Here is a 16269-nt window from a genome sequence, read left to right as displayed (position 1 = left end):
CAGAAGCCAGAAGATAGCAGATGTCTCTACTGTTTCCAGTGGAAACTTGTGGACAGAGCAGCCAGCACATCTGTGAGATGTGGTTTTTGTGTCTAGAGGGTAAAATCAGGCTGACATGTCTAGAAGACAATGACATCAGTACATCAGTACAGCAGCTATAAGTCAGAGTAGCTTTAAATGTCTTCAACTCCTGGCTTGACAACTAGTCAGGCAAACATAGACACTGACGTGACAGGTAAAAAGAGGAGAGCAAATAAGCAACGCTTGGTTATGCTAAACAAAAAAAAAAGAGAAAAAAGGGGAAAAAACACGAGGAATATAAATCAGCTGTGCTCACTTTTCCAAAGAGATGCACTGATCTGATAAGTGGATCAGACATCGGTCCAGTTATGACTCAGAAAGTCAGATCAGGAATTGGTAACAAAAGGCTGATCTAGTGTACGGAGCCAATCTATTAAACTCGAGCTAACAGAAAAAATATCAGAAGATTGGACGTTTTTTTATTCAGCGGTGAAGAATAGCAAGTATAAAGCTACGCTGTTCTGTCTCTTTGTGCAAGCTGTCATATATCTGTGAAGCGCCCCGTCCTCCCCATGTCATCGTGTAAATAAAGAAGACTTAAACTTGAAAACTTCATCTACCCAGATTTATTTCTCACTTGCTACCACAACGACGTTTTCTTTACTTGTTTGCAGCTAAATGTGATTGAGTTCACAAAAAACCATGAAAACCTCCACAGACAGATTTCTCTGCTTATGTTGAGGAGCTTTTAGTGCAGTTAGGGTTAATATAACAGGTTCATCCGTAACACACTGAACATTATCTTCACTCTCACCTGTGTCTTATCTGCTGTGTGTGACAGGAGGTGCACCGAAGGTGAGAGTGAGAGCAGAGAAACGACAGCAGTAAACATACAGTAAACACTCAAACGCACTAATGTAAATACTTTTTACTGTTTTTCACTTGTAATATTACTTATTAACACTAATCCACTGTATTTATATATCTATTCATTAATTAGCTACCTTTTCTTTTAAAAAGTAACAAAACAGTGTTTAAAATGAAGTTGCCTTGCAGAAAAAATCTGATTATGAATGAGAATTTTTACACTGGTGTCAGATCAATAAAAAGCCAAGGCATCTGCACTGGTATCCGAAATGAAAAGTTGGATCTGTATCCCCGTTCTTCCCTACAAAATGCCGGATCCTCGTTGTACTTCGATAAGTGTTAGGGTGTGAGGCTAAGTGGAGAAATGCATGAACAGTTAGGGTTAAATATTTGCTTTTAACAAACCACTATTAAAATATTACAAGCAAAAAGTGTTACTGCCTTTTTGTTGGCTTTTCAGTATTGCAGGGGAAGTTCTCATACAAAAGATATTCCCACGCATTAAAAAAAAAAGCCCTCTGCAACACCACATCATGGGAAATTGCATCTTCTTATCACACACATTATCTCCTTGCACTGATATTAGCCCACTGAAAAACAGCCTTCTCTTTCAAATATAATTGTCTGTAAAAAGTCTGTAAAAATAACCCTAAGCATTGCAGATCACAGTGCTGGCATGGAGCCGCTAAACTTTATTAACATCCAGAGTCGGTCTGGCGAGTCTCCCAGTTCCCTGCAACTTGGATTTAAAAGCCTTAACCTGAACAAGACAGCAGCATCGCTTTCCCAAAATCCTCCTCTTCCTCCCAGCATGCACAACTGTGCCTGTCCAGACTCACCAATAATAAAGAAGGATTTTTACAAAGCACTAGTCTATCTGCGCCACCCTGCTGACACTAATGATCAGTTGTTGTGCATTTAAGAGATACGTAAGCTATCATAAATGTCTATCCAAAGATTTGTGTTTCAAACTAGATTTTATACAAAAATAAATAAGTAGATCCTGACAACAAGGCAAGTTGGCTGTCTGTAAAGGACGATTCGTAAACTAAGCAAAATCTGCCAAGACGTAACGCACACATTAATATCTGAGTCCAACAACGTCAAGTCGTCACGCTCAGGCTTTATGGTTGATGTCAACACACATCACTTTAAGACAAGACACAGTACACGAGTTTTTCCTCTAAGCAGCCTTCGTTCCATCGTTCTTTTGTGCACTTATTAATCTTGGTAAGCAAGTTAATACAGTGCCCAGGCTGGATCGCTTTGCACATGACTAGAGAATAACTAATTCTTCCAGAATGCTAGGCTTCGATTAACGAGCACTAATAAAATATATAAACTGCACTATTAGACTTTATAATGTCTCTCATAGTCCACTGGGGCAGCGCCAGCCAATGGCGCAGTGAGCTGACTGGGCACTGCCCCGTGGCAGCTTCCTGGCAAAGACAGAGAGAGAGGATAAAACTCGAGCCTTTTGGCTGCCTTCTCCTCCACTCTAATGAAGGCATTAAAACATCATGTTTGCCCATTTGTTTTTGACCACTCGGTTGAAGCCAGTGTTTGATTGGCTAGCTGATTAACGTCCAACATGCCCAGCCTTGTAAAAAAGGGACATTTCAGACACCATTTAAAGAAGTTGAGGCTGACTCGCATTTAAATCCGTCGCTTGCTGCAGATTTAAATGGTGATCTGTTTACCAAGCTCTGATGCAGACTTAGTAAGCTTTTATGTATCATAAATAAACTGCTGACATTAGAAAAAGATGAAATAGGAGCCTCTCTCAGATGCAAACAGTGCCTTTTCATACTCATACCATTTGGGTCTTGAGCACTTGTTAAGGGAGCTCAGTGAGTCCTTACGTCCGCTTCTTTGCCCCGTCATGTCTTACTCTCCTCCTGTCTCTCTCTCTCTAGCTGACAGCTGTGAGTGCCCCGTAAGCTTTCAGCCTCACTCTAGCAGAGGCAGCACGGTGGCGGACGGCCGTCTTTACTGCCACAGTCAAGAGTGGAGCGGATTTTTCTTTGATGAAACACAGCAGCGTTGAGCCAAGAACAGCAAGTGGCACAGCCGAGATGTAAATCAAAAACCCACCCATGTGCTCAGTCATACACGGAGAGCTCTGCGAGAGGAGTCGCTGCTGTCTGAAAATGCATGAGTAATGCAGACTGTATAGACGTGTGGTCAGCTGCGGCATGCTTGTCCAGGCAAACAGAGAAAAGCAGAAGTCTTTTTTTATCTTTTCTATGCTGAGCTCCAAAACAAAGACACCTGGCAGCTTATTCCTCTCACCGCCAAGAGCGCATAAAAGTTTTGGGCAAGGTTTGTGCTAAAAATACACTTTTATGATGACATATCTGAGCCAACTTTGCAGCTTTTTCTTGATTAAGCTGAGGCCCCGGGCAAATTTCTTCTGGTATTCCAGAGATATTTCGACACTTACTCAAACCAGATCATATTTTTGCTGTGTGACTGTTTGGATTCCTTGGCAGAATGCAAGTCAGAATGCTTTTGGTTAGAGTGAGATGCCATAGTCATACCACAATGGTCACATAAGAATGAGAACATCTGACCTTACTGACACTCACAACAGAAAAGGAAAAGCACAGCAAACATCACATTTTAGGTTTTTTGAAGCTCATTTAGTAACTCAAATCAGAATCCGACCACAGTCGAGCTGATGCAACTCTCGTCTCTTCCTTTTGCCATACCTCCTGATTCCATACTCACCATGTGGATCTCAGGCCAAGTTGGGCTGAGGTGATTCAGCCAGCACATGCCACACAAGGGGTGTTTTCTCGTTCTCCCTCTCTAGTGGCTGTGACTCAGGAAGTGCTTTTATTCCATTACCCAGCATTCAGCGTCTCAGGCAGACAGGGGTTTACGGGAATACCGTTGCAGAATCATCACCGAGCCTTTGCTTTATGAATCAATGGAACATGCTGCAAATATTACACCCTGCAACACCCTTCCCAGGCAGCACCCTCACATTTGCCCATAACTCACTGCTGAGCTCATGCAATATGCAAAGACGTGGGCTGAGGCTCTTTAGCTCATGGGAATGCACCGAGTGGTGAGAAAACCCAGGAAAAGAATGTTACTATCACTGTGTTACTTTTTATATATAAACAGGTCTGTGTGTATTTTTCCACGCGATTAAGGAGAACAACCGGACAAAGAGAAGACAGTTCTCGATGACGCATTCCACATCAAGTACAGCTGGCTGAAAAAAAAGCATAACCAAAAAATGTACTGTGTAGTTTTTCACTATCTGGTTAGCCTCAGCAGAGAAATTAAGCGAAGAAGAAGTTCAATAAAAGGTCAAATCTCACAGAGCAGCAGTAGCGGCAAAATGTTTCTGAGGGTTGATCGGTCTTTCAAAATATCTTCGAGAAAAAGCGCCTATAAGCTTTTCATCACTGCCACTACTTTTTGGCAAAGGGGGTTGCAGCGATACTGAGACCCGCAGCCTTCTTTCAAACTTCAGCCGCACTGAATAAACTGATATTTCAGTGCTCGTGTCAGCTTTTTCTCCTTTCAACAGAAAAGTGATCGACAGAGGAACTTTTTTCTTTTCCTTCCTTTTCTTAAAAAAATTACATTTTTTAAGAAAAAAAAAGATGAAAATGATTCACTATTTAAAAAGTAAAATGTGGTTTTGGCGAAAAGTTTAAAAAGCAAACAACAAAAAACCACTCTGTATAGTAAATGATACAAGTATGTAAAGAAAATTGCATACAAAACACTGCAACACCTGAATATTAATCCTGATGATGATTTGTATTCTTTAACTATTGCCTTGATTTTTTTGTGACCCGATTAGGGTAAAACCACATTTTCCTAGCTTGCTTAACAGCCTCTAAAATATAAAAATATATGAACTTTTCATTCAATTCTAGACTTTTAGTCTAGACTAGATTTAATTAATTACCTTACCAACTATGACATTATGACACTTTTTCATTCCTGAAGCTTTGTGTTAGAATACTGGGGAGAAAAAAATGAATGACTTCACTAAACTATATATGAACTCCATCGACCGCTTTTGGTAACAAGTTAACAAACCACAATGTAAAGTCACTGATTTGTGTCGATTTTCTTAACCTTTCAGCATTAAACCAAAACAGTTCAGCAATAACACAACTGAACTCTCCCCCAAGAAACAGTGAAATCCAAGCAAAATAAATCATATTGTCTGGGCATACATCAAAGACGAGCTTAAAGGCATTTTAAGCCTCGAGTCATAGGTAGTTTAAGAAATTTAAAACCCCTTGAAGCAGCTGAAGCAAATATTCTCCCAGAATTATAGATATATAAACATTTTATGTGACACAAATCTAATGATTTAGATGAAAGACTATACTCAAAATCTAGCCAACGGAAAGTATTGGAATACTGATATTTTTATGTAATCACCAGTTTCCTCTTAGGCTTGGCTGAACACTGGGTTTTGATGAATGAGTATGATATTTTGGGACATTTAATTACTCTTATTTGTCTGACTTTTTAAGAAGAGGCGACACTAACAAGCTTTTCTTCTGTTTTTCAGATACATTTGACACCACACGGGATAACAATTCACACAGTTTGCTTGGAACCGCTGCTTTTCTCACAATAAAGACTTTGCACTTACAACTGAAATTATTCACGGGCTACTGGGAAGCTGTCATTAAGTGTATTACACTTCAGAGGCTGAAAGCAGCACTGTAATGGTTGGTTGTTTCTCATAACAGTCAGATTATCGCCCCACAGTCTGATGTCTACAAATCTTGCTGGGGGAAAACACAGGAAACCAAGTCACTCTGAGGGAATTTCACATTGATACCAATGCCACTTCCCCATAAAAATAGTGTCTGAGGATATCAGCGGATGTGTGCAGGCAGTGTATGCTCACACAGTGTCTGTTTACAATATATAAGATAGATGCTATGGAGGCTGGTGAGTTTATGTGCTTACACTGGTACACCGGTGCTCGTCACATGATAATGTGGCACAACAACATACAAGCTCAAATGTTCATTGCTCATCTCTTTAGAGACATGCCTGTGTATTATCTGAGAGCAGCAGTGTGGGACACCAGCACACTCTTCAGACTCAAACATTTTCCTTAAATAAGCTCAGACTCAGCAGCATCGTTCTGGCCAGGAGAAACTTCAGTAAGATATCAAATGATGCTAGAGTAGACAATTCATTCAAAGCTGATATTCAGCTGTTTTCCTTGCAGGCTTAATATTTTCTTTGCTGGTGGGCGCTAATATTTATAGCACAGTTGACCTGCAGTGTTAGAGTGATTAGCCACCGTTAAACTCACAAAGAGGACGGCAAAAATAAGCACACTGTCTAACGTCGTGCACAGGTTTAAGTGTTATTTGACTTGGTGCGAAGAAAAATATAGAAAATGGTCCTTTTCTAAAGTTATGCTGGAAACTATTTTTAAATGGAAAAGCATAGCTCTTTAAATATATATATATATGTATGTTATGTCGAATGCTCTCTCATTCAAGTCAGTGGTTTTACACTTGTAAACACTTATGCAAACAATCGAACACAATGAAGAAAAACTGGCATAAAGCATGTTTTTTGCAGTTTGGGAGCAATTACAAAACCAGCAAAGCAATTCCAAATGCAAACATCTTGTGGTGCGTGACAGCTTTCCTCTAAGGATTAGATGAAACACCACCACCTACATTTGAGTCGCTGTTATCACTGAGTAATACCTCACTTTTTGCAATCACAGGGTCCACGGTAAAGGTTGGGAATCTCCTATCTGAGTTAAGTTCTTCCTCCGCTGTCTCACTCCCATTAGGATAAATATTACAGGCACTGTTTGTTCTGAGGTCCCTTTCAGAATAAATCTAAAGTAATGGTTGAGAATGCAGCCTTAATTCCAGCTCTGTCCCCAAATGGGAGTATGTAATACGACCGGGCTGAAATGAGGCATTATACAAAAGACTGATGAGTACTGAGATCATTTTCATACTCCATGCTCACCAAGACTGACTATAAAACACTGTAAAAATGCCTGTAATGCAGCACATATTTGTGCAGGCTAGAGACAGAAACATTAGAGTTCACATTAAACTTAATTAAACTTTGTATTACTGAATGCTACAATAAAATATAATGTCGCTGAATCAGTACATGCTTAAGGAAACTGTTGCTGGATGAAGTCTTGCTTGCCATAAAAATGGTGACCTTATTAAAATTTCACTCAATTGTTTTATACATTCAGGCCAAAAAAAAGAGAATGCATCTGCCTCAGTGTTAATCTGCATAACGTGAACTACAAACACATAACACATCTTGCATTCCCACAATTTACGGGAAGCGAGTTCAAAAGCGCTGCAAAGACAATGAGACAATTCATTCTGGTTCGGGATGCTGGGGATGGAGGGCTGAGGGCACAACTGTGCTCTAAGAGAACTCATAAATGCCGAGACACATTCAGTAGACATATGGTTTGTGTTTAGAACCAAGAAACAATAATCAAATCCGTTGATCCTCTTCTTGCTGCAAGGGTGATTGCTAATATAAAAGTCTGTTCAGTCTAATCAGAATTTAGGACGGGGCTGTAATTACCTCCACCCACTCAGAACAACACTCTGTCTAAACAGGACAGCAGAGCCTTCCACAGACTAAAAACCCAGTTTCCACTCTGTATACTATTTATATTCCACTTTCATCTATGTAATTTTTGCTTTAAAGATTTTCCCTTCACTAATAAACCCCCAGCCCTGCTTCTTCATTTTTTAACCAACAGGCACCAAAGGACTCATATAAGAATATTTTAGCAATTTAAGCATGTCTACTTAGTTAACTAAAAGCCCTGATATTTTTCTCAAATTGACACAAAATAGATAGTTGCAGCTGTCCAAGAAATAGTTTTCCTATTGTTAGATAAGCCAATGTGACACTGAACTAAACTATTCCTTGTTAACACACATAGGAAGTGCACATTTGCTTGGCAGCTTTCTATATCCCTTCACAGGAGTCTTTGATAGATTGTTTATGAATTGGCCAGCACCCAAATGAGGTCTGAGTTTAATTAAAAGGCCTAACGCACAACTGCAAACAATGCTCTTAACACCAAAGTGCAGCTATATCAAAGGGCGCCCTTTAGAAGCCATATGGAAGCAACATTAATTCAGATGATGGCTTTTTAAATCACTCTCAAATAACCAGAACTGCTAACTGGTCAAACTGTCTGGCTGAATGTGCCATAACGTTTGTTTTAAATAAAGAGTTGAAATAACATTTCAATTTCCTTCAACTGGTGAATCCACTCAGTTAAAGGACTTTGCAACATCCTCCATGCTCAGCAGCAGGAGTGCCGACAGAGCCTACCTTGCACCGGTGGGAGAGAGAAGCACAAGCGCGCAGTTTTGCCTGACAGATGCGCTTTTTCCTCGGACGCGGAGAGTCGCTTCGGGCTGGCGCAGTTCATGTGAGTCGGGGTGTCATGGGGGCTCCGGCAAATCTGCGATCCAAAGCCGTTCCCTGCTCGCCGCGCACAGATGTCTCCCTTGCTGCCGTACACGGAGAGCGTCAAGCCAGGGAAGTCGGTGAAAGCAGGGGTCTGGCAGTGGCTCACCATCCCGAACAGCGCTGAGGAGTTTTGCATTAATGACTCGGTTTTGCCATCCAGTGCGGTCCCCGCTCACATTACCTGTGCGCGTGAAAAGGAAAAGGTCAACAAATCGCTGCAGTCTATATGAACCAGGGGGAAGAATCGTCACACTGGGAAACTTCAGGGATTTGGCAACACCTACCTTGTCCAATTTGCTTACGAGGAGCAGAAAGAGTCTAAACGCGCACACGACCATGCTTATCAAAGCGGAGAAGGAAGCATTTGCACGCCTGATCGATAGCATCCTCTCAGTGACGACCAGACATCACAGCATCCCGTGCACACACATCTCTCTCTCTCTCCCTCTCTCTCCCCCCCCCTCCCTCTTTTTGCGTGAGATTGACACCCAAAAGCTGCACCGGTATGCAGGATTCAGGAGCCCCAATAAGGACAGTGTCCGTGTTTCCGTGGGGGGATAAGATCTGGATCGGGACGCTAGTAGTTGTAGTAATTCTGAGTAATGCACGAATCAAGATGAACTCCCATAAAGTTGTGTGCAATATCCTGCATCATCATGCGTGTTTATGATGCGCCCGTTATCATTCAAAGCTCGCTGTTATTAATCATGATGTAATCGAGACTATGTCACAACACTGAATTTCAGCGTTTAATGACCCACAGCTCCTGAGGGAAATGTAAGCATTGACGAGAACAAGCACAGTTTCATATGCACAAAGCTATTTCGAGGCTTTATTGAGCAGATCGGATCGTGGGCTCAGGACTCTCCATCTCAGTAGTCCGTTTGGTTATGGATTTGTGTTTGTGGTTTCCATGCTGCTTTTCCACAGAGGCTTGGCTTAATTTAAAGAAAAATAAAAACGTGAGGGGAACTGTTTATACCAATAAATCCCTTTGCATTCAATTAAATAGGTCACTTTGCTTGAGCCGCCAAAATGATTTCATTACGTTAAAAAAAAGGTTTTCAATAACTAGTAATATTAATGGGATTTAATCTCTATTGTTGGGCTTAAACGAGGAACCATTTCTCAAAAATAATGTGTAAAGCACAAATTATTCTAAAGCTTTCCTGTTATTTATGACAGTCATTTGAGAGGCAAGTGCCACCACTCTGTGGCCATACTTAATAATTTTCTAAACAAGTTTAATATCAGCGGTAACACAAAACCTTCATATAGAAAACCACCAATCAAAACCAGGAACTCGTTAATTTTTTTTCTGACTTTGCCCCTAAAAAGCTTAGAAAAAAAAAAGTTAAAAAAAAAAAAAGCTCATTTGCCCTGTAGGTTCTGCCACCACTGTTGCCTAATTAACCCACAGATTTCATTTCCGTGCTTTGCCTCTGTCCTAAGGTGGTCCTGTTTATGATCAAACTGTTCTTTTCTGCGATGCTGACCGAGCGCCTAACCCTGTGACTGGGTTTTTTCTCTCTCTCTTAACAAGAAATGTATTTTTCTTAGAAAATAGCAATTCAGCAGCGCCATCTTGCGGTGTTTACATGGAAACGAAGATGCTCAGTAAAGACAAATCTAAACAGTTGTGTAAATACACGGAGGTGAAGGAAGGTTTATAAATGCCTTAGGAGATAAATGGCGTGAGTAAGTGCTTACTTTGCTGCTGTAACATGTGAGGAAAATATCGGCTGTAAAAATGCGCGACTTGTGCTGCCTTCACGTGCCTGTTTCTTCATCCGGTTATTCAGATTCACTAAACTAAACTAATTTGGGAAAACAGAAAGACAAACAGGGCAAATCACAGTCCACATCTTCAACACGTGAATAAATAAAACTGATGTGAATGTGTTATCAGGTTTGAGTTTGTTTACAATTTCCTGTATGTTACTTAAAACGACAGTTATCGTTTCCTCTCGTTTCCTCTTATCTATTTGTCTTATCTATTTGGCTAAATTGGAGGATGTAACACGGCCAGACTTCAGGGCCTGGCATAAGACTTGCACTTATCTCTAAGGGAGTTTGAGGGGACAGTTTGAAGATGCTATGTTTAAAAAATAATGTAAAAAGATTTTTTTCACCCATTTTATAGACCAAGCATTCATGTATGTATGTGGCATACTAATCTGTCATTTTAATGTTAATAGTTTTTAACTGCAGCTTAAATCATACTGAGCTTACAAGAACCATTTTATTACAGATCAACATCACACAGCATAACTATTGTTTCAAAAAGTAAAGTGGAGATGCTTGTCCGTGCCTTCATCTCCTCTCACTTGGACTGTTGTGATGCACTGTTTTCTTGTCTGACTAAAGTATTTATTAAACACGTCCAGTCTGTGCAAAATGCTGCTGTAACAAGTCTCACAAGTCTCGAAAATTACCCCACTTTTGACATTTTTGAACTGGCTTCCTGTTATGAACTTTAAAATCCTGGTTTTACTTTTATGGGCTTATAGAGTGTGGCCCCTACATTATGGAACTGTTCTGCCCCTATTCTACGAGCCAGGTTATCTGTCCTCAGATAGGGGCCTTTTTATGATTCCACATCCGCATCCTTCTGAGAACTAAAGGGGATTCTGCCTTAGCTCCAAAACTATGGAACAGCTTACCAATATCTCTTTGCACCCTTTGCCCTTGGCATGGGTCTGGATTTAATCCATTTACCTCTGTAAAGCACTTTGCAACTGTTCTGTGTCCTGAAAAGTGCTACAAAAATAAACTCTACTTACATACACAAACTTGTTGACCAAGCACAAAACATGAATTTCTAGGGCTGACCTCCTGAGGCACCGGCCCATGCTACAAATCGCCTTCAACAGGATTCCCCATAAGGTGTCACAGATAAGAAGGTTGAGAGGGTCATGCAAGATCCTGCAACAAGTGGACAAATATTAAGAGGCTTCCAGTTTTTCTCATATCGATGCGAGACACAGGGCAAGAAAATTTAATTCTCCACTTTTTGGACCTCACGGCAAGCCATTTTATTGTTCTTTAGACCTTTGTGGAGCAACATAGCAGAGGGCATTAAGCCTGTACTTGTTGACCGTATAGCCTATAAGATTAGACTAAGATAAGTAAGCCTTCTTAATGGGTTGAAGTATTTTCTTTTATACTTTTTACTTTCTCCCATGACCATTTGGTCTTTCCAGGGCTGCAGGTAAAAGAAAACATCTAAAGATTTTCTAACATGAATGAATCACCTCACGGGTTCAGCAACACTTTTAGAAACTGCTGTTTCTCCACACAGTTCACTAACAAATTTTGTTATCAAGACTCAGGTCAAAAGCCTACATCTCTCGTGGTAGGAGGGTGCATTAGTGCCTATGGAACTAGTAGCCTGCACATGTGGAAAGGCTAAAAGCTATATATAGGCTTTAGAGCAAAATATGCTCCCATCCAGATGGCTTCTTTTTCCAGAAAGACCATGTATATTTCAGTTACACAATACACATTCATAAACACAACTTTCTTTGAGACCATTTTTATTTTTTCAAATTCAAAAGTACCCCCCTTTCTTTTCCTTAAAATGTTACATTTCCTCAGTTTTAGCATTCTCAGTTTTCTGTGTATTGTGAATAGAATATGGAAACAGTTGCATTCTGTTTAAATCGATTTTACACAGCATCCCAGCTTTTTTAGAATTTGATTTGCAAATGTAGAAGTTTTAACATTGGAAAGTAGCCTTTATATTTTATCCAAAAATGTATATTCCAGGGTACTCATTGACCTGTGTAAAAAAACAGTGTAAAAACGATTTACCAATGTGCCCAACTTCTACTGGTCAGCAGTAGGGAGTATTCTGACCTACTGCTGCACAATGTGGCTCACCAGCTGCACAGAAGAAACAAAAAAAGATCAGATATGGGTGGTGAAGGCAGCCAAGTGTGTCACTGGTGCGTCTCCACCCTCCCTCAGTTATATTCACACCAGCCAGCTCCAAAAGAAAGCCAGCTGCATTATAATGGACCATCAGCTAATGGGATTTTTAAAAATAATAGCTCCAAACATGCAGATTTTGTCACTTGTATTCATTTTTTAACTTGTTTTTAGCTATGTTCTACCCAAAATGCAGATTCGCTAGCTGTTCAGGAAACTGCAGGTTTTTTGTTTTTTTCTGGCTCTTCTGCACTGACTTTCACCCCCAGACAAGGTAGCTTGGAAAACCTGGGGCCTGTACTATAAACAGGGGTGCACATAAGTGGTCCGCAGGTGGGCATTCACTGTCAAAATAAGCGCACCAGATAAGAAGTTGCAACGTGCGTTTGCGTACATATAAAAGGCGCTGTTTTTGTCCGCTAGAGTGGGATTTCCACGGCATATTCTGCACCACATCTCTGTGCGTTCATCATTTGTTTGAAGCCAGCTCACCTCCTGCAACCATTTTTCCGAGAATACGCTCTTCTTTTGCGGTTCGGACTCCTTCTGACATTTCTTTGGAGGTGGAGGAACACCAGAGTAATTGCTTAAAGGAGCTTCTTCGACAGTTCTAAACAAATGTCTGTCCTCCTCCAGAAAATCTTATGTACGCAAACGCACGCGCGTCTTTTATTTTGACAGCGAATGCGCACCTGCGGACCACTTATGTGCACCCCTGACTATAAATGCAACTTAAACATACCAACGCTTTCACTTTGTTAAATGGCTGATCAACACCACGTAAAACCCCAGCGAGACATAATGGGTTTCAAAACTGTAACTATCACATATTTTCTTTGTTAGTCCAGACTTCCTGCTTCAGTCAGGATGTTGGACGAGTCGTTTGACTCTTCTTCTGCATAAAATGAACAGATCAAGTGCAACTTCCCCAACAGGAAGAGGTCATAGAAAGATGTGAATATTTATTTTATCATTCAGTGCTCCTGTTTAAGTGTCTAACCCAGGGGTGGGCTACTCCAGGCCTCGAGTGCCGGTGTCCTGCAGGTTCTAGATGTGTCCTTGATCCAACACAGCTGATTCAAATGGCTAAACTACCTCCTCAACATGTCTTGAAGTTCTCCAGAGGCCTAATAATGAACTAATCATTTGATTCAGGTGTGTTGACCAGTGTTGGCAAGTTACTTTGAAAAAGTAATTAATTATATTTACTAGTTACTTCTTCAAAAAAGTAATTGAGTTAGTAACTGAGTTACAAGATTCTAAAAGTAATTAATTACTTGAAAAGTAACTATTGTGTTACTTTAAAAAAGTTGAACCCTGTGGGCTCCAGGGTATAATTGGCCATTTTCAACTACTTTTGATTTTCCCTCCACATTTCACCTTTAAAAACTGTTTACTTTGCCTTGTTTGGTATCATCAGCACAACCTCACGTGTCTGAATTTGCAGTTATGTTTTCATGTTGACATACTGTATTAACACAATTGATCTAAAATCAGACAAAAAACATAAGATCTGAGTAGAAAAAGTTATATTTTTACTGTAACAACCACAAACATATTTATTGAATCATATTTCATAACTTTAAATGCAAATATAAACTGTCAATTTTAAAATCATATGGACAAGTTTTACAAACAACAAAGTTATTTGCAGCCATTTACCTTTTACCTTTTTTTTTTAAATAACCATTTCAAACTATTTACAGAACAATCAGCTGTTCTTCAATAAGATGCCACACAAATTATTTGTGCCACTCCAAAAAAATCATTTCTGTCCACTATAAAGGAGAACATCACAGCCTGATACCTGCAGGTCTGACAGCAGCAGGTGTATCACTGCTGTTTCTACCTGGAGACAGCAGTCGCCTCATTGTTCTGACACACAACACAAAACTATCCACAACACTACACACTAACTACACAAGACAACACATTAACTACACACTCCAAACACGCTAAACGTCACAAATCTCACATCTCAAAACTGGCTCTCTCTCTTTTTCTGCTCTCTCTCTCTCTCGCCGTCACTCCTAAAACTTCCCCCTCCTTCTAAACAACCAAATGTCATGTTGCCAATTCATTTTTTGATTGGTCGACATGGTGCATTTTTCCACCAACACGAACAGGCTGTTTTTTGGTTTTTTTATTTTTTGGTCATAAGCAGAGAGTGCTCGCTGCGCTGTCCTTAGACAGTAAACGTGACGAAACTATTCAGGAAAAACATGCTTATATATTGTTTATCATGACTCTGGTTTTACGTGGCCTATCAACACAATTTAAAAACTGGTATATATCACCTTGTTGCTTTGTCATCTTGAAGTGGTCATGTGATTGGCTTACCACGACTACTTTATTCTTCCTCAGTCAAACAGCAGCTTGTTTTGCCCCCCTAGCTCCAGGTGTTGTGCCAAAAAGTGATCGTCGGCCAGAAAGTGATTACTGCCTGCTGGAGCGCGCGCAGCTGCTTAAAGCTGTAGCGCCCAGATTACTTACAGCTACTTCCATGTAACTGATATAAGGTGCAGTAAGCTGAAGACAGCTTCAACCGTCTGTTTGTTGAAAAATAGTAACACGACCGCACCGCATTTTCTTGTTAGTAACGGTAACGGCGTTGTAACACTAGAAATAGTAATTAGTCAGATTACTCATTACTGAAAAAGTAACACCGTTACTTGTAACGCTGTTACTTGTAATGCCGTTATTCCCGTCACTGGTGTTGACCCAGGGTGATAACTAAAACCTGCAGGACACCGGCCCTCGAGGCCTGGAGTTGCCCACCTCTGGTCTAACATGAGAACATGAGTCAACATGATATTGAAGATGTGCATTTAGACATGACACTGTTTCACAATAAAAGCATCATGTTACTTTTTATTTTTTGGCCAAATAAAAGTGAAATTCACTTTGCGATAAATACCATGTAAATAAATACAAGAAATTCTAATATTGTGAATAATTACAACAGCTCAACATGTTGGCGTAAATAAAAGAAAAGTCTGTCATCTGAGAGTTCATTCATGGAGAAACTGGTCAAAGAAAGAATGTGCCATGTAACCTTTTTGACAGCTGGCTTTAAAACAAACTACAACCACCACCTGTGAGCGTGTTCATATAGCCAGGTAAAAAGTGCGCTTCCTTCGTCCCGCTGAACACTAGATTTAGGCTTAAGCGTGCCTTTTTGACTTCGAAATCTTCCTTTCTTTTACCCCCAGAGACAAGATGACTTTTGCACATCTTTCTGGTGGCCTCCAATTAGAAAACAAGTAAAACAAGTTCAACAGTCCCGGGACATCTTCCCCATTATTTGGCTTGTCTGAACCTAACAGCTTCTCTTAACATGACAAAGTTACATTGTGGGCTGTCAACCCAGGTTTTCACAATTTAGCTGTGGGCCTGTTTACAGAAAACTCTGGAGTTGAAACTAGGTAACTAATGCAACATAATGCAAACTTTTCTTAGAACAACGTATAATTTTAAATAAATATGACGAGAATAAAAACATAATACAAGACTGTTCCTGCTGCAAATGCCATGAAGGAAAGCTGAAAAAAGTGCAGACTGTGAAAGTTAATATATGCTTATCACTACCGCTACCACACCTTTAAAGGACAAGCAGATCTTAATATAGTTTCAATTGGAATTTGCATGAAATTCACGTGTTTAGGAGGTGTATTTTTTATTGCATATTAGACAGTTTTAGCTATACTTAGTCTTATTCCTTCATCTGTGGCCTTGGCGTTAAATGTCTTGGCAGCAAGAAGAGAACAAATATAAAAATACAGGTCAAACCAACAAGGTTTTTTGTAAGCTACTTACAAATCTTAAGGGTTATAATGTCAACAAGTAATGCTCTCTGTTTTAGGATTATGTTGCTGTACAAAGGTCCACAGAAAAAGGGAATCGTTTTTATTCTGAAGGAAAGGGGGGGGGAAACATTACATAATACTCATGCCCATTAGAGATGGC

The 16269-nt window shown here is 40.1% G+C and overlaps 1 protein-coding gene across 6 annotated transcripts in view; it reads right to left on the bottom strand.

The window, feature by feature from the left end:
• Positions 1-16269, bottom strand: part of LOC116333314 (zinc finger protein GLIS1) — an 82304-nt gene that overhangs the window by 64920 nt on the left and 1115 nt on the right. For 3 of the 6 annotated variants that reach the window (XM_039606666.1, XM_031756520.2, XM_039606669.1), the window contains exon 2: positions 8233-8554. In XM_039606666.1, coding sequence (XP_039462600.1) covers positions 8233-8509 — 277 coding nt within the window. In that variant the 5' untranslated portion in view covers positions 8510-8554. Of the gene's footprint in view, positions 1-3618; positions 3682-8232; positions 8555-8657; positions 8793-10083; positions 10131-16269 lie in introns of those variants that run through there. The other 3 variants (XM_039606668.1, XM_039606667.1, XM_039606670.1) reach the window with 3 other exon arrangements.

Source organism: Oreochromis aureus, linkage group 23 (genome assembly GCF_013358895.1).
Source record: "Oreochromis aureus strain Israel breed Guangdong linkage group 23, ZZ_aureus, whole genome shotgun sequence".
NCBI lineage: Eukaryota > Metazoa > Chordata > Actinopteri > Cichliformes > Cichlidae > Oreochromis > Oreochromis aureus.
This window is presented reverse-complemented; position numbering and strand designations above follow the sequence as displayed.